This window comes from Syngnathoides biaculeatus, chromosome 16 (assembly GCF_019802595.1).
Source record: "Syngnathoides biaculeatus isolate LvHL_M chromosome 16, ASM1980259v1, whole genome shotgun sequence".
In the NCBI taxonomy this organism is placed as follows: domain Eukaryota; kingdom Metazoa; phylum Chordata; class Actinopteri; order Syngnathiformes; family Syngnathidae; genus Syngnathoides; species Syngnathoides biaculeatus.
Window position 1 is genome coordinate 21,644,015 of NC_084655.1, and position 16,647 is coordinate 21,660,661.

Here is a 16,647-nt window from a genome sequence, read left to right on the forward strand (position 1 = left end):
GGCTTCGCAAAACAAACAGCCTGACGTTGCCATCTGTCCTCGTCTCGAATCGCAATCTGACGAGTGAAGTTTCGCCGCGACTTTGACTGCCAGGAATCACGTGGGGACACGCGTCCCGTTGCGAAGCGGGTAATCAATCGGCGTGAATACAAACAGGAACGCCGCCTCGAAATAAATGCTCCTTGGTTCAATTAACTTTGGCAAAGGTTTCTTTTATTTAAATCAAACCCCCGAAATCAGCGCACCTATTCAAACTTTTATTATTTATGCTCTTTATCACAGCAATTTCAACATAAAATCTGATGTTCAAAATTGCGTTCATTCCCGCAAGACAGTCGTCTTAATACGTTCCCGAGGTTAAATGCGTTAAATAATATTTTATCATTGTTCAATAATGTCATAATTGTGATGAGCACAGCATAATGTTTTGTTTTTTTGGGGTTTTTTTTGCCACTATAATTCAGATTTTATGTTTGTTGTGGGCGGCACGGTGGCGTTGCTGGAAAGCGTTTTCCTCACAGTTCTGAGGTCCCGGGTTCGATCCCAGACCTGGCTGTGTGGAGTTTGCATACTTCTCCCCGTGCCTGCGTGGGTTTCCTCCGGGCACACCGCTTTCCTCCCACATCCCCCAAAAAAAAAACATGCAACATTAATTGGACACTCTAAATTGCCCCTAGGTGTGATTGTGAGTGCAGCGGTTTGTCTCTATGTGGCCTGCGATTGGCTGGCGACCAGTTCAGGGTGTACCCCGCCTCCTGCCCTTTGACAGCTGGGATAGGCTCCAGCACTTGTAAGGATAGGTGGCAAAGAAAATGAATGGATGGATGGATGTTTGTTGTGGCCGTGCAAAATTCCAAATCAAGAATTAAAATGAAGACGGCGAGCACATCGCATCGTATCATAGCAATGACCAGATAGCGTGCACTGCCCCCAAGTGGCTGCGAGTGGCACGTCAAGAGCAGTTGGACTGAACTCTTGACATTCTGGCTTCATTGCCGGTGGACTCACACAATAAACACGTTGGCCCCCGTCCATCGGCTGAAATGCGAGGCGGCGTCTCTGTTAAATATTTCAGCGCTCGGCCCGACGAATACGTCGAAGCCTGACAGCAGCAGACAGCTTTAGAGGCGAGGGGAGCGCTTGGTTACAATGTCTAATTACAGTGGAAGGCTGCATCAATGTGCTGCCGCGAGCTGCGCAGCTTTTTGTTACCTTTAATTGATGTGGTTATGAAATATAAAAATAAAATAAATAAAATCAGCTCACACACAGGCAGGAGGGAAATATGTAATGTCAAATATTTCGTATTTGCGGTCAGCACGCTCCAAAGATCAAATGCAAAGAATGTTGAAGAAAAGCCAAAAACAAATGTACATATGTCCATCCATTTTCTTCACCGCTTATCCTCACAAGGGTCGTGGGGAGTGCTGGAGCCTATCCCAGGTGTCAACAGGCGGGAGGCAGGGTACACCCTGGACTGGTCACCAGCCAATTGCAGGGCACATCAAGACAAACAGCCACACTCACAATCACACCTTGAGGCAATTTAGAGGGTCCAATTAATATTGCATGTTTTGGGGATGTGGGAGGAAACCGGAGTTCCCAGAGAAAACCCACGCAGGCACGGGGAGAACATGCAAACTCCACACAGGCGAGGCCGGGATCGAACCCGGGACCTCAGAACTGTGAGGCCAACGCTTTACCAGCTGAACCACCCTGCCGCCATGTACATATGTATATATATGTATTTTTTTAATATCCATTTCGGCATAAATCGGAGCTCAAATTGGAAAGTTCATTCCCGCGAAAGAGATGCAGAGATGGCTAAAGAGTCTGATTTTTCATTCCATTAATGGGGGCCATTTAAAAATCTTTAAAAATGAATTGATCAAGTTAATGATGCATTAAATGACACGGCCCGTCTTTTATTACATCTGCTTCCCTTTTGCCTTCCCTCGAACGGACAGGAACTTTTCGAGACCCAAGTAAGTGTGTACGCGCCTGACGTTTGTGCTTAAGGGTTCGGAGATTCCGCTGCCGAGGTCGTAACGTCCAAACTGGTTCGTGTCCTTTGTTTGGATCCAGAGATCACATCCAAGGCCCGCGACCCCTGCGGAATGGAGACCCTGCCGCTGAACGGCAACTTCAACAACAGCTACTCCCTGCGGGTCGGTCCAGGGGGCGGCGGCGGCGGCGGCGGCAGCTGTGACTTCCTGAGTGGCGGTGGCGCGGGCGGAGACAGTCCCCCGCCCCTCCTCAACCCACGCGGCTCGGAGACGCTGGGCGGCGGCGGAGGCGTCCGGCGGAATCTCTCAGACGCGGCGGCCTTCGAGAAGATGATCATTTCCGAGCTGGTCCACAACAACCTGCGAGGCGGGGGCCCCGGGGGAGGGAACGTGGGCGGGGGCGACGGCGGGGACAGGGTGTGCGTGAGCCTGGCCGGCGGGCACCCTCGGGGACCTGCCGGGCCCGAGTCGGGCGAGCACGATGACGACTTTCTGATGGATGGCAGGCAGCGCACGCCGCAGGATGTGGAGCTGCTCTACAAAGCTCTGGAGGAGCCCCTGCTCTTACAGCAAGCCCAGTCCGTCCTCTACCAGAGCGACCCGGAGGAGTCGGAGAGCTACACGGCCGACCTCACCGAGAGTCTCGGCCGCAGCGGTCAGAGTTCGAGCGGGCAGGCGGGCAGCAGAGCGCCGGACTCGCCCGCCCGGGACTCCCTGTACACCAGCATCACCAACCTGCGAGACTCGCCCTACCCGGACAGCAGTCCCGAACCCCTGGAGGTGGTGCCGCGATCGGCCCAGCCTCCCGAAGAACTGTACTACAGCTCCGGGAGGCCCGCCTTGGGCTCTCGCGGCGCCCCCATGCAGACCTTCTACCAGGCCCGGCCCAGGAGGCCGAGCGGAGACCACGCGCACCCGGCTCAGGAGGCCTCCCACAACGAGGGCGACGGACAGATGCAGCTGGTCACCAGCCTGTGACCGCAGGAAGTTTGGGGACTCGAGTGAAGGCCGGAGTTGCCTCCTAGCCTACGTCGCCCTCGCGCCGGTCCACTTCCTGCTTGTTTGGTTGCCTTTCTTTCTCTTAACTTCGACCGAAACCGATAGAAGAAGCAAACAGAGTGACCTTCAGGTCCCCGGAAGACGCCTTTGACTTTTAAAGGAGCATCGATCCAAACCGAGTCCTACCCGGTTCCTTTGGTACCTTAAGGCCAAGTCCAGCACTCTGAATGTACCGCCCCCCCGGCCACACCGACCCCCCCCCCCACCTCCCCCCGTTCGAATCGCTCAAAGCGTTGCTCACACAAAAGTTCTGTAATGTTTCTGTAGACGAGACTATCATTTCGTCTTGGCTCAGTCGTTTGCCCTTTTCGTACCGAGCGGGCATCATTTGCTAGTTAGCTGTGGAGACGCGTTGAGTCTAGTACGCCGTTAGGAGCAAAAAAAAAAAAAAAGTTTCAAAGGAAAGCTCGTCGTTGTTGCCAAAAAAAAAAAATCTCGATTATTGAGCCAGAACAGAACAACAGAAAACACAACACACACATACACAAACACGTCCAGAAGTGCTCATTATCGAACGTGACGCGTGAAACGAGTTCTCCACCTTCAGTTGAAGACGATTGAGACGAGTTTGCCTTCTTTTCCTGGATCAGAGGTGGAGGTGGCCCGTTTTCCCTCCCAGAACCTTTTCACCCGCCGCCCCTTCTGCCTGTTTGCTTTTAGGCATTTTCAAAACATGACTGCCTTGCTTTGGTTTTTTCGCTAAATATTCATTGAGTTGACCTTGGATTTGCATCCCTGTGAGGGTGCCGCGCTCTTCCCCCCCCCCCCCCCCCCCCCCCCCCGCGCTCCTCCTGTACTTGCTGTATTAGAGCCTAGCCAGCCGAAGTGGACTTTTGTCTCCTGTGTGTGGTTGTGACAGACAACACTATAAACGTACGTGTACATACGAGAACCGCAGCGTGATTCCGCTTTCATTCCTGCTGTGTAAATAAATAAGGGACGACAGCCGGATGATCAAAAGCAACAAAACGTAAGAGACGCATTGAGAAATGACTTCTTGTACTTGCAACAAAAGAGAAAAATAAAATCTTTCTTTTTTGGGGAGTTTCTGACCCTAACGTTATTTTGGTAAGTGTCGTGGAGCATAGCGGATTGGACCGGACCGCCGGATAAAAACGAGTTGCCGTCTTGCCGACTTATCCTGGCACAATGAGCGATTCGATCTATGGACGCCCTCAATAGCAAGCCTGTTGGTTGGCGTTGGACCGGGAATAACAAATACAGTGGTGCCTCGGTTCTCGACCACAATCCGTTCCAGAAGGCCTGAAATCCAAAGCGCATTTTCCCATTACAATTAATGGAAAATTAAATAATGCGTTTTTTTTTTTTTTTTTTTAGCTTTCCTCGATAATATACTGCAAAGTAGAAATGCATGTATAGTTTAAATACTTTATACAATTAAATCATTTCAGAAATATATTTATTTTTTGCTTAAAATATATGCTTTAGTAGGAGAGTATGCTAGGCCGGGAGTGCATTGCCGGATCTGTAGCGACTCGGTCCCCAGCCTTGTAAACCTTTTTTTATTAACAAAAGTGCAGGGGGTGGAGAAACAGACATTGTTTTTTATTTGCACAGAAATTAACGTACAAAAAATTTAACTCTCAACTAGTGGTAGGGTTAATGGAACAAAAGAAACAAGCAATGCAAAACAATCAACTGTTTCAAATGTCTTCGGTGGGGGTGACTCGCCCCTCAGGAACTAGACTCAGGTCTTTTCTTTTTAAATCTGTACACAGATTTCTCGCTTTGGCACAAATCCCTTCCTCACCAAGACACGCCGGATTCATAGTCGGCTATCAAATCCTTCTTGAAGTCGACGGTTTTTCGCACCCCTTTCCTTTGTTCAGCACCAGCACTTCCACTTGCCTTCTTTGGAGCCATGATCGGGGCGTAATATTGCTTAATAGGAAGAAAAAATAGTCACTACCGGGACAAGTCCGGGTGCAGAGGAAGGTGTGGGTCAACTGGTTGCCTCGCGCCCGGTCACCCCCTCCACCCCTCCAAAAAACTGAAAAGAAAAACCAAAAAAAAAGAAAAGTACGAGTATGCGGGGATCCACTATATTGTGCTTTATCAATCAATGAAAAGATGGATTAAAAGCTAGTGAAGAAGCAAGTTGCTAAAAAGTGGCCGACAAAAGCAAGTGTGGATGTTTTCGAAAAGGCTCGCGGGCTCCTGTACATTTGAACGCACGCCATCCATACATTTTGCGCACAAGCTTCACTTTCATCCGCAGCTACGCTATAAAAAAAATCAACTATTATTGCAAAACATAATAATTGATGTATTATTATGCTTTGTGTAAAACCTACAAATGTGGGGGTTTTTTTCTGTGAAATTTTGTGAATTTTGATTGGCTGTAATCTGCGCCGATGTGTGCCATTAACATTTTGAAGGAGTCTGTACTAGCACCCCCACCTGAGGTAACTCGTAAAACTAAAATGTAGAAATTTTTGCAAGAAAAATTGCACTCAGCATTATTGTGATTTTTTTTTTTTTTAAATAAACCAGTACATTTTAAAATTGCTACAGTCATAAGTGTAATTAATCTAATTTCCTGTTGATCTAGGCCATGTTATATTAGATTATGGACAAAAAACAAAATTTCCCCGGCACTATAAAACCATCAAATAATAATAGGGATGTTTTTCTGTCATAGCGGTTCATTCATTTCTTGTAGACATTTTTTTCTCTCTCTCTATTTCAGGAAGTACCATATTAAAAGCCTGACACACATTTTGAAGAAGACCGTTTGGGTACTCTGAGGTGCGATCAGGTGACCAAAAAGGAGGAAGTGGTTCCAGTACCAACTCATCTTTGGTAATTGAGGTGTCACCCTTAGAACGTCTCCAACTGCAATCTCGGCGACCTTTAAGCGCCAACTTCCCAGTTTGGTGTGCCGTTTTATTACCATGCTTTATTTTGTTGTTGTTGTAGTTTTTGCTCTTACTGAAATATTCATTTGCATCTTATTCATTCTTAGCATTGTCATTGTCATCCTGGTCTTTTTTTTTTTCAGGGGGAGGGGGGTCAAATAAATGAATCATAAAGAGGAAATAGATGCATTTCCTGTTGAGACAGAATGACTCATGAGTAAAAAATTATATGGTGATAAACCGCCAATTGCGATTTCTCTTCAGAAGTTCATTCCAACTGTTATCGTTGCAACTCTTTTTAAAATCATACCAATTTTCTTGTAATATTACAAGTAGTTTTTAAAATAGCGCTTCATTCTTGCAAAACCGCAGCTTTATTTTTACATAATTTTAACTTTTTTTTAACCCCCTTTTCATATTATGACAAGGTTTTCACAAAACAAAAAAATGGTACTTGGAAAAATATTGCAATAACTTGGTTTGGGCAAAATTATAACTTGAATTTTAGTCTCACAACTATTCTAGTAAATTTGAACCTTTTTCTTTTAATGTCAATTTATTGGAAAAAAATTTCCAGGATTTTCCATCCATCCGTTTTCTGAACCACTCTGAGACTTTTTTTTTTTTTAAGCCCCAAAATCTGAGCGGCTTGTAAATAATTAAAAAATGAAGGTTTTGCCAAAACATGGCCTTGCGCCACCATACGTACGTTTGTGATGCCTTATAAGATAGTCGCAAGCAAATGGCGCAGCGCCTTGAAAAATGAAGCGGGCCGAATTTTTTACATTGCAAAGGAGCTCCGGTGCGACATCACAAAAGCAAAGCTTTCATATGCACGTTTAGTAAATGTGGCGGCTGAAAACAGCTCTCCTCATCTGCAGTCTAATTATGAGCATAATCACCACAATTAGCTCCTCTGTTATGATGTGCTGACGCTGATCTCCAGAGCTCGGGGTGAAACACCGTTTAGGCACCTTGGGCCTGATTTTGTCTTTCCCAGCACCTTCCCGAGCTCCCGTTCCTCCGTTAGTCTCGACAACCGCTTTTTTAATATCAGTCTCGGTAGACTCCATTAGCGCCGTGCTTTCTATTGAGGCACGTTAATTTGTTTTGTCAAAAGCTTTGTTTATCCCGGATTAATATCCCAATAAACAGAGGCTGCGCATACTGAGCTCAATGATGATGATTATACAGAAGGAAGACTGCGACCCACGCAGTTGGATGAGTTTTTTGTTTTTGTTTTTGTGACCTGAGAGACTTTCCTTCATTTCAAACCTCTGATTGTACAGCTGATGTACTCATTTTGTAGTACAGCATTGGGCCTTGCTCTTTTTTTTTAAATAATAATATATATATTTATTTTAATGTTCCCTACCAGGACTGACTGGTTAGATCGTTTGCCTTACGGTTCTGAGGACCTGGGTTCTATCCTGGCCTCGCCTGTGTGGGTTTCCTCTGGGTACTCCGGTTTCCTCGCACATTCCGAAAAGCCGCAACATTAATTGGACACTCTAAATTGCCCCTAGGTGTGATTGTGAGTGCGGCTGTTCTCTGTCTCCATGTGGTCTGCGAGTGGCTGGCAACCAGTTCAAGGTGTACTCCGCCTCTGGCCCGTTGACAGCTGGGATAGGCTCCATCACTCCCCGTGACCCTTGTAAGGATAGGTGGCAAAGAAAATGGATGGATGGCTGTTCTCTACCATGTACTGGAACGTGACTTCAAAGTTTGTTCAAGCCAAGGGGGGAAAAGCATGTCGATGTTTCACTTCACTTAGATTTGGCCTCCTTTTGGACCGAGGAGTCGCCATATGTCTCATGAACCTCTCGAAAAGAGAAAAAAGCTTGCAGTCGACAAGGAGACGGCTGGAATAATCGGGAGTGTAATTGCGGGTGTCCAAATTTCCTCTGCCAGGGTTTGAAAAGAAATCCCGAACGTTCCTCATCATATAATTATGCACTAGTGCAACATAACCCACAAAGCAGAAAAGATCATTTCAGCTTCAGGTGCTATATGGGGATGCACAAATAATTGACGCCCCCACTAAAAGGCTTTAGTAGTTGAATATAGATGCCACAAAATAGCAGAAAAGTGCTTAAAGTGAAGAGGAAGATAAAGCAACAACATTATCCTTCAGCAGGGAACAGGCGGGGGAACATATAGAAAGATGGAGGCACGCACTGGAAAGGAGAGGAATGAAGATTAGCCGAAGTAAAACACAATATACGTGCGTGAATGAGAGGGGTGTAGGGGGAATCGTGAGGCTACAGTGAGAAGAGATGGCGAGGGTGGATGACTTCAAATACTTGGGGTCAACAATCCAGAGCAGTGGTGAGTGTGGTAAGGAAGTGAAGAAACGGGGTCCAAGCGGGGTGGGACAGTTGGCGGAAGGTGTCTGGTGTTCTATGTGACAGAAGACTCTCCGCTAGGATGAAGGGCAAAGTCTATAAAACAGTGGTGAGGTCGGCCATGATGGACGGATTAGAGACGGTGGACAGGAAGCAGAACTGGAGGTGGCAGAAATGAAGATGTTGAGGTTCTCGCTCGGAGTGAGCGGGTTGGTTAGGATTAGAAATTAGGTCATTAGAAGGACAGCCAAAGTTGGGCGTTTTGGAGACAAGGTGAGAGAGAGCAGACGTAGATGGTTTGGACATGTCCAGAGGCGAGCGAGTGAGTATGTTGATAGAAGGTTGCTGAGGATGGAGCTCTCTGGAGAGCTGGATGGGCAAAAGAGCGAGAGGAAGACCAAAGAAATGGTTAATGGATGTTGCGAGGGAGGATATGAAGACTGTGGGTGTTACAGGGGAAGATGCACGAGATAGGCTAAGATGGAAAAAGATCACACGCTGCGGCGACCCCGTACGGGACGAGCCGAAAGGAAAAACACATGAATCCAACACCAAAATTCTATAAATGTCGCCAAATAAATTTATTTGCACGAAACTGACCAGAAAAGAAAGAATAAGTGGCCCCCAAAAAATGTTGTGTACGTGCAAATTTATGGCAAACCCCGAATATGCACGGGTTCACTGAAAAGCCACTCAAAACTTATCATCAGAAGAAGAACCGGGCGGTCATTTTGTCCTCAGAACCTCCCTCAATGGCATGCAGTAGACTTATGAAGCTGTACTCACGAGACTTGCTGTGGGCTCCCAAAATACACAACCACTCAGTCTGCAGAGGTACTTTGGAGTTCTGGATGTCTGCGAAGCGACTGCGGCGTCACATTTTGCATCCTGAAATCATGGCGAGTGAGATCGTGCGACCCTTCAAGTGGCCCAAGGGGGTCAAAATGACCTCAAAATACGCCGAGATTTTTCTCCACTGATTATTTCCTCCCGCTATCAAAAGAGGAGCCGTCCTTTGTGCGAGAGGCGTCGGTAGCGGTGGCGCAACCGTAGGCCGGGTTCGGGCTCGAGGGGGTGGCCGGTTGCGTTTGCGGCGAGGCTGCACGCGAAGATAAGGAGACGGATGCGGCGCTTTGTATCAAATGACTCTTACTTGGTGGTTTGCGGTGCGGAGGTTATCGGAGGAACCGCTTGGGATGGAAAGCGCTCAAATAAATGGGCTTTGTTGGAGGCAGACGAATGGGAGTGTCCTTCTCTATGAAGCCAAAGATGCTGTTAGATTTTTACAGCACTAGGCCGCCATATTTGATAGACAGGCTCGGACTAAGGACTGCGCGTCCAAAATTTTTCAAAAATTGATCTTTTTCGACCCACATAGATTTTGGATGTACTGCAGCGTAAAACAAAAAGTGCCTGTTCCTGATCAAAAAGAACATTGCCGTGCTCCTAAAGTAGCGTGCTACAACTCCCCGCACCTATGGACAATTCACACGCTTCAGTGAAGCTAACGCGCGTATTTTTAGAATGAGGAAGTGAGCAAGAGGATCCGGAGAAAAGCCACGCAAGCACTCGGGGGACCTTCCAAAACCCTGAACCTCCGAGCGGTGAAGCAAACGCGCTAACCGCTAACGTAGCTTGCTGCCGTCGGCCCCGAACGGTAAATGACGCACGCGGTCACAGTTTGATCTTACTTCGTTATTTTCTCCCCTTTCAAATCCATCTAAATGCGTCCGTCTATAAAGGTACACATCAAAGTCTCCAAACTAATACCTAGAAATAATTCATATAAAGAAATATATATATATACATACACACAGCTCATGTTTTTCTGGTAGCATCGTAAAGATATTGCCTTCGACGTTCGTGTGTGCCATTAATTTTTTACAGCGCCCGCGATATGCATGGAAACTCCATGGAGCTCGCCAGGCTCTCAATTCACACAAATGAAGAGACTGACGAACGCGAGGGTCGTGTTTTATGCATGCGCCCGGCCTGCAGGTTACGAGGGCATTGTGCTGTGCATCCGTGGGGCCAAAACAAGACCGCTCCTCCTTTCAAGCGCACAACGGATGTTACGTCTGATTTACATTTTGGATGACATTTCTGCATTGAAAGCGATGACAAGGCAGAGATGGAACTGATATAAAAAGAAGGTTTGTACATTCGTCATCCGAGCATTCGCGCGACCAACGAAGGTCAGCAAACATTTTTGTCATTTCATGTCTCATCTGTCAGTCAAAAGTGAGCGCTACTTATTTTTGGTGCAGTTCTTGAACATCCATCCATCCATTTTCTTTGCCGCTTATACTCACAAGGCTCGTGGTGAGTGCTGGAGCCTATCCCAGCTGTCAACGGGCAGGAGGCGGGGTACACCCTGACCCAATCGCAGGGCACAAAAAGACAAACAACAGTCGCACTCACAATCACACCTACGGGGAATTTAGAGTGTCCAATTAATGTTGCATAGTTTTGGGATGTGGAGGGAAACCGGCGTGCCCACCTGGAGAAAACCCACGCAGGCATGGGGTGAACATGCAAACTCCACACATGGTGGGCTGGGATCGAACCCAGGACCTCAGAACTGTGAGGCCAATGCCACCATGTCGCCCGTTATTTTATCAGCTATTTAATTTTAAATACTACTCCCAACGATTTTAATTGTATTTTTAATTTTTTTAATTTTATTTTGCTGAAGCACTTTCGCGATGTAGTTTATTATGCCACGAATACTACATTTCCCAGGATGCACCGCGGTAACCGATGTATGGCGACGTCAAGTTTTCCCCTCGTCAGTTGACACAAGGTAACTTGTCGGCCACTTAAGTATCTTTTTTGAGTCCGTTTTAAGCATTCATTTTTACACACGTAATTAGCGGGGGATATTTTTGATTTGAAGCACGCTTATTTGTTATCTAAATCGTGCAAAAAAACGCGATTCCTTGCTCAAGCGGTCCTTAGCCTTTTAGCTTAGCTGTTTAGCTAAGTACGTGCAGACAAATGTAATTTTGTAAAATGGCAATTTGGAAAAGTAGAAATTAGGGCGAAATCAGAAATAGGATAATCATTTTTGCACAAGTCGACAGAGCTAATATCAAACGGGTTTCTTTTTTTTTGCCTTACACAATCATCCAAATGCTCTAATTGCATGTGATAGTAAACAGTATGTACATGGGACATGCATTTGTTATGAAAAAAAAAAAAAAAAACTTAATGGCTTGAATACCAGTAGGTTTGAAGGTTATTGTTTAGGTGTTGTTTTTTTTTTTTTTTTTTTTTTTTTTTTTTTGGGGTGGGGGGGTAACCTGCCCACCAATCAAATGTGAAATTAAACAACCAGTAATTCCCAAATTTTATCCGCCTATTTCAGAAAACTTTCCTTTGAGCAAAGCTTCCTGGATTTTGTGAATTGAGTCATCGCGGCTCTACAAATTGTCAAAGCCAAAAAAGTTAAGCAGACCTGCAGTTTGCATAAATTACTGTTCCCAGCCTTAGCTTCTGCCCATACTCAAATCTTAGGTGGTGGAGTGCCTCTTCTGTGAATGTGAAATCTGTTTGCATACTTCATTTATTCAATCGCTGTGGTCATTCTTATACATATTCGCAATCGTATGATAACAATAAATGGCATTCATTTGCAGTTGCAAAAGTTCCAAAATGTAGCAACAATGTTAATAATTGGAAACAGTGTCGCCCTCATTTTGCTACACGCTGTACCCACCCCAGTCGTCATGGTAATGAAAGACTTACTGTACTTTGACATTTGCATGATTCTAGGGATGCGCCAAATACTGGTATCGGTCGTGATCCTGTACATACATCATTTTGTGCTCGTTAAACTTTTCCACCACTCCGCACCGATACCACATGACCAGCCTGACAAAGAAAAAATATATTTTTAAGACACCTGGAAACTGTTTCAAATTGGGGGAAAAAAATTCATACAATATCTCATTTCAGCGGACCCGGTGGCGCAGCTAGAAAGGGTTGGCCTCATAGTTCTGAGGACCCGGGACTAATCCCAGCCCTCCCTGTGTGGAGTTTGCATGTTCTCCCCGTGCCGGCGTGAGTTTTCTCCAGGCACTCCGGTTTGTTCCCACATCCCAAAAACATGCAACATTAATTAGACACTTTAAATTGCCCCTAGGTGTGATTGTGAGTGCGGCTGTTTGTCTCTATGTGCCCTGCAGTTGGCTGTACCCCGCCTCCTGCCCATTGACAGCTGGGATAGGCTCCAGCACTCCCGCGACCCTTGTGAGGATAAGCGACAAAGAAGATGGATGGATGGATGGATGGATGGTTGGATGGACAGTTCAGGATGTAGCGCACCTCCTGCCCGTTGACAGCTGGGATAGGCTCCAGCACTCCCGCGACTCTTGTGAGGATAAGCGACAAAGAAGATGGATGGATGGATGGATGGATGGATGGATGGATGGATGGACAGATCAGGGTTTAGCCCGCCTCCTGCCCGTTGACAGCTGGGATAGACTCCAGCACTCCCGCGACTCTTGTGAGGATAAGCGACAAAGAAGATGGATGGATGGACAGTTCAGAGTGTAGCCCGCCTCATGCCCGTTAGAAGCTGGGATAGACTCCAGTACTTGCCCGACCCTTGTGAGGATAAGCAACAAAGAAGATGGATGGATGGACAGTTCAGGGTGTAGCCTGCCTCCTGCCCGTTGACAGCTGGGATAGGCTCCAGCACTCCCGCGACCGTTGTGAGGATTAGCGGCAAAGAAAATGGATGGATGGATGGATGGATGGATGGATGTCTCCCTTCTTTAACTTTGTGACTGTGTAAACGTGTTGTTTATCCTTGTAATGTTTTTCTGTACACGTACTAGACTCTTTCATCACATTGTTGTTCGCTGTCGTAGTCTGCAATTAACTAGTGGCCAACGCTCGTCTTCAACATTTTAATTGCTGTTAGGCGACCAGGCGTCCCTTGAAAGACGCTCAAAATAATAATAAATAAATAAGATTTTGTTATTGTCGGAGTTTTTTTTTTTTTTCCTCATGCAGACTGTCTCCGTGGGCTTTGTGAAGCATCAATCAGGCCTAATTAATGTTGCACGCATTAACTGATCCCCAGTGTCATTTTTTTCATAACTGTAGTGTGATGACAGTTGTGCCAGAAGTGGATGTGACCTTTCGGTGACCTTTATTTTATGCTTAGCTCGTTTGGTAGGCGGGAAAATAGAAAAAAAAAAAAAAAATACCGGTTGGATTCCATCTCCTGTTCCCTTCAATGTGGCGTAAACACTTTGTGGAAGGCTCCCCATGTGGGGATTTTGGCTTATAACTGCTTCATATGTTCATTTCCGACCTGCCGGCTATTTCGCACGCGTGGTGCTATATTCCGTACGCCCGCTCGTAAAAGTGACGGCTCCTGTTGCGCGGTCCCCCTGCACTCGTCCAACAGCTGATTTTTATTCTTTTTTTTTTTTTTTTTTTTTTGCTATGCCAGCGCTCAAACTTTGCCACCCCACCAAAGCCGTTCACCTGGAAACACTCCAACTGCAGAGGTCACGGGGGAACGAGCGTTTTCTGTGTCTCTGCGCATTAAAAGAATATTCCGCTGAACAATGAAAAGCCTTAATTCGATAGGTCTTGTCATGTGTATTGTACCTTGAAAATTTGAGGTTTAGGTGGGTAGGTAAGACGTACTTTTGTCATCATTGGTTAACAAAATCATAACAGTGTTATGTAAAAGAATTCCGAGACTTATTGTACTCTAGAAGTGTTGGTCTTGTATAAATGTGCAAATACTCCCGTACGGCTCGGGGCGACCACACTTCGCTAGCCACTGGTTCCTTAAATGTTTCTTTTCCTTACTGGGCAGGATATTCCACCGAGCCTCCCTCGGATTATTTCTATCCGAATTATGGCAAATTTTCGCCACTCCGTAGAGTATTTTCACGTGTCCGACGGTGGTGGTACCGCATGTGATTACACTACAAATCGGCCATGAGTTCTTTGTTTATGCAGAGAATATGTCGCATCTGCGCAAGTAAGTCATGTGACTCGCCAGAATGGCGGCGCCCATGAAAATTCGTAATTGCTAATTGATAAAAATCTTCTCAAAACACCATTAAATGATATCGGATTAGCCTCAAATTTTCAAGGTACGGTACACATGACGTGGCCTATCGGATTCAGACTTTTCATTGTTCAGCGGAGTATTCCTGTAAAGGAAATCTTAAAATGGAGACCCATTGATAAATCAAACCCCAGCACATCCCACGAGATACACAACTCCTGAAGCCGCGCCGTCTCCCTTCTGTAGTTGTGTAACGTGAATGGCCGACGTACAGCACGTCACACCAATTCAATTCTGATGCTACTTTTACACATATATCAATTACTAGAACAGAAAAGGTAAGTGACTTGATATTATCTTGCTATTGCAAATGTTCATGGCAAAAAAAAGGATATTTACTTATTTTATTATTTTTTTTATATTTTTGTCCGCGGTTACTTTTCATTTGAACATACAAAATAAATATAAAATGAGACCATATGTATTTCATCTTAATTTCTTCCCCATGTCATACAGTGTGTGTGTGTGTGTGTGGTGTGTGTGTGTGTGTGTGTGTTGTGTGTGTGTGTGTGTGTGTGTGTGTGTGTGGTGTGTGTGTGTGTGTGTGTGTAGAGAACTACATGCAGACACACACACACACACACACACTCATCTTAACTAAGTTGCACCACCCACACAAAAAAGTACAAAGGTACAAGTGGTTTATTTGCCGTTAACATTTATTTTAAGATTTCCAAAGACGAAACCATCTGTGTTCACAAATTTAACTCAATCTCATCACCGAAAAATGATTAAAAGTATAATATTGCAAAATTGGATACAGTAAATACCACATTTCAAGTGCTCGTTTCCAATATGCATTTAACACCAGATCAGACTACTCAGCCCAAAAAAATATATATATTTTCTGTACTGTATTTATTCCATTTTTAACCTAATTTTAAACTGATTTACAATGAACGACATTGTTCTGGTTTAAGTTAATTATTTTTGAAACCGTTCAGACTGAGGCAAATAATTATTTTAACAGGGTCAAATTCTTGTTTGTAAAAAAAAGTGCCAGTCTGGGTCAAAGTCATTTTTCTACATTTATTTAGTCCATATGTATTTGTCGCATTTTGGAGAAGAGCTCTTTGTATGACCAAAAAAAAAAAAATGAAAGCAAATAAACATCCATCCATTTTCCTCACAAGGGTCCCAGCTGTCAACGGGAACACCCTGAACTGGTCGCCGGCCAATCGCAGGGCACATAGAGACAGTCGCACTCACAATCACACCTTGGGGCAATTTAGAGTGTCCAATTAATGTTGCATGTTTCTGGGCTGTGGGAGGAAACCGGAATGCCCTCCCGTAGAAAAGCCACGCAGGCACGGGCATAATATGCAAACTCCGCACAGGTCTGAGGTCCGGGGTTCGACCGCGGACCTCAGACCTGTGAGGTCGAAGCTTTGTAGCTGCGCCACCGTGCCAGAAGTAGTTCCATACCACTTCATAGTTCCAAATGTCTTCACTAAATATTCTATGATACAATATATAAAAACATTACAATTCAAATACATATATAAGGACTTGTATCACATTGTTGTGGTCCCACATGTCAGTACGTTACATTTTTTTCCCCCCTCATGTTTTTGTAACCGGAAATGGGGCGCGTATATTTCGTGGAGGTCCCCCAAAACTGTGTTACCACAATATTTTGCGCGAGGTAATAACTTTTTTTCAGATCACCTAATTAAGAAATCCTTTTTTTTCATTTTGGTTGGGATTTTCTGGGGTTGTGACAGAGGTGAAAATGTACCTCGACATATAAAATTGCACCTTCATAGGTTTCGCGGGTGATTATTTGATCAATTAGGTGTGATTCAGTTATTATTGTTCTTTTCTGTTCAGTTTAAAGTAATTCTGACGATCATCGTGTTTGATCATCAAGCTTTGGTGAGATGCTCGTCCGGTTGTAACGTCACATTTCCATCTCAACTATCGGGAGTCATTTTTCTACCAACGCGCCTCAAAGTTCGAGTGACAGGTTTCCGAAGGATTTATGTTGATTTCTGGGCAGAGAATATTGGGAAATTTAGGACATAAAAGGTGGCATAAAATCCTTGGTGCATATTCGATTCGTACAAACATGGGCTCACTTTATCCGTGAGAAGTCCTCTATCTAATGTTATAATCTATTTTGATTATTTTAGTCCCATATCTAATTCCTGTACTAATGGCACACGTGCAAAGCATCGTATACCATGTCTATCACAATATATGTATATATTTATGTAGTATATATTAATATACATTTTCCATCCATTTTCTGTAGCATTAGG

The 16,647-nt window shown here is 45.1% G+C and overlaps 1 protein-coding gene across 10 annotated transcripts in view; it reads left to right on the plus strand.

Annotated features, from left to right (window-relative positions):
* Nucleotides 1-6,040, plus strand: part of adgrl1a (adhesion G protein-coupled receptor L1a) — a 266,475-nt gene extending 260,435 nt beyond the window's left edge. For 9 of the 10 annotated variants that reach the window (XM_061847086.1, XM_061847084.1, XM_061847087.1 and 6 more), the window contains 2 exons: nucleotides 2,086-4,035; nucleotides 5,776-6,040. In XM_061847086.1, the coding sequence (XP_061703070.1) occupies nucleotides 2,086-2,984 (899 nt within the window). In that variant the 3' untranslated portion in view covers nucleotides 2,985-4,035; nucleotides 5,776-6,040. The remainder of the gene's footprint in view (nucleotides 1-2,085; nucleotides 4,036-5,775) is intronic. The other variant, XM_061847091.1, reaches the window with a different exon arrangement.
* The last annotated feature ends 10,607 nt before the right edge of the window (nucleotides 6,041-16,647 follow it).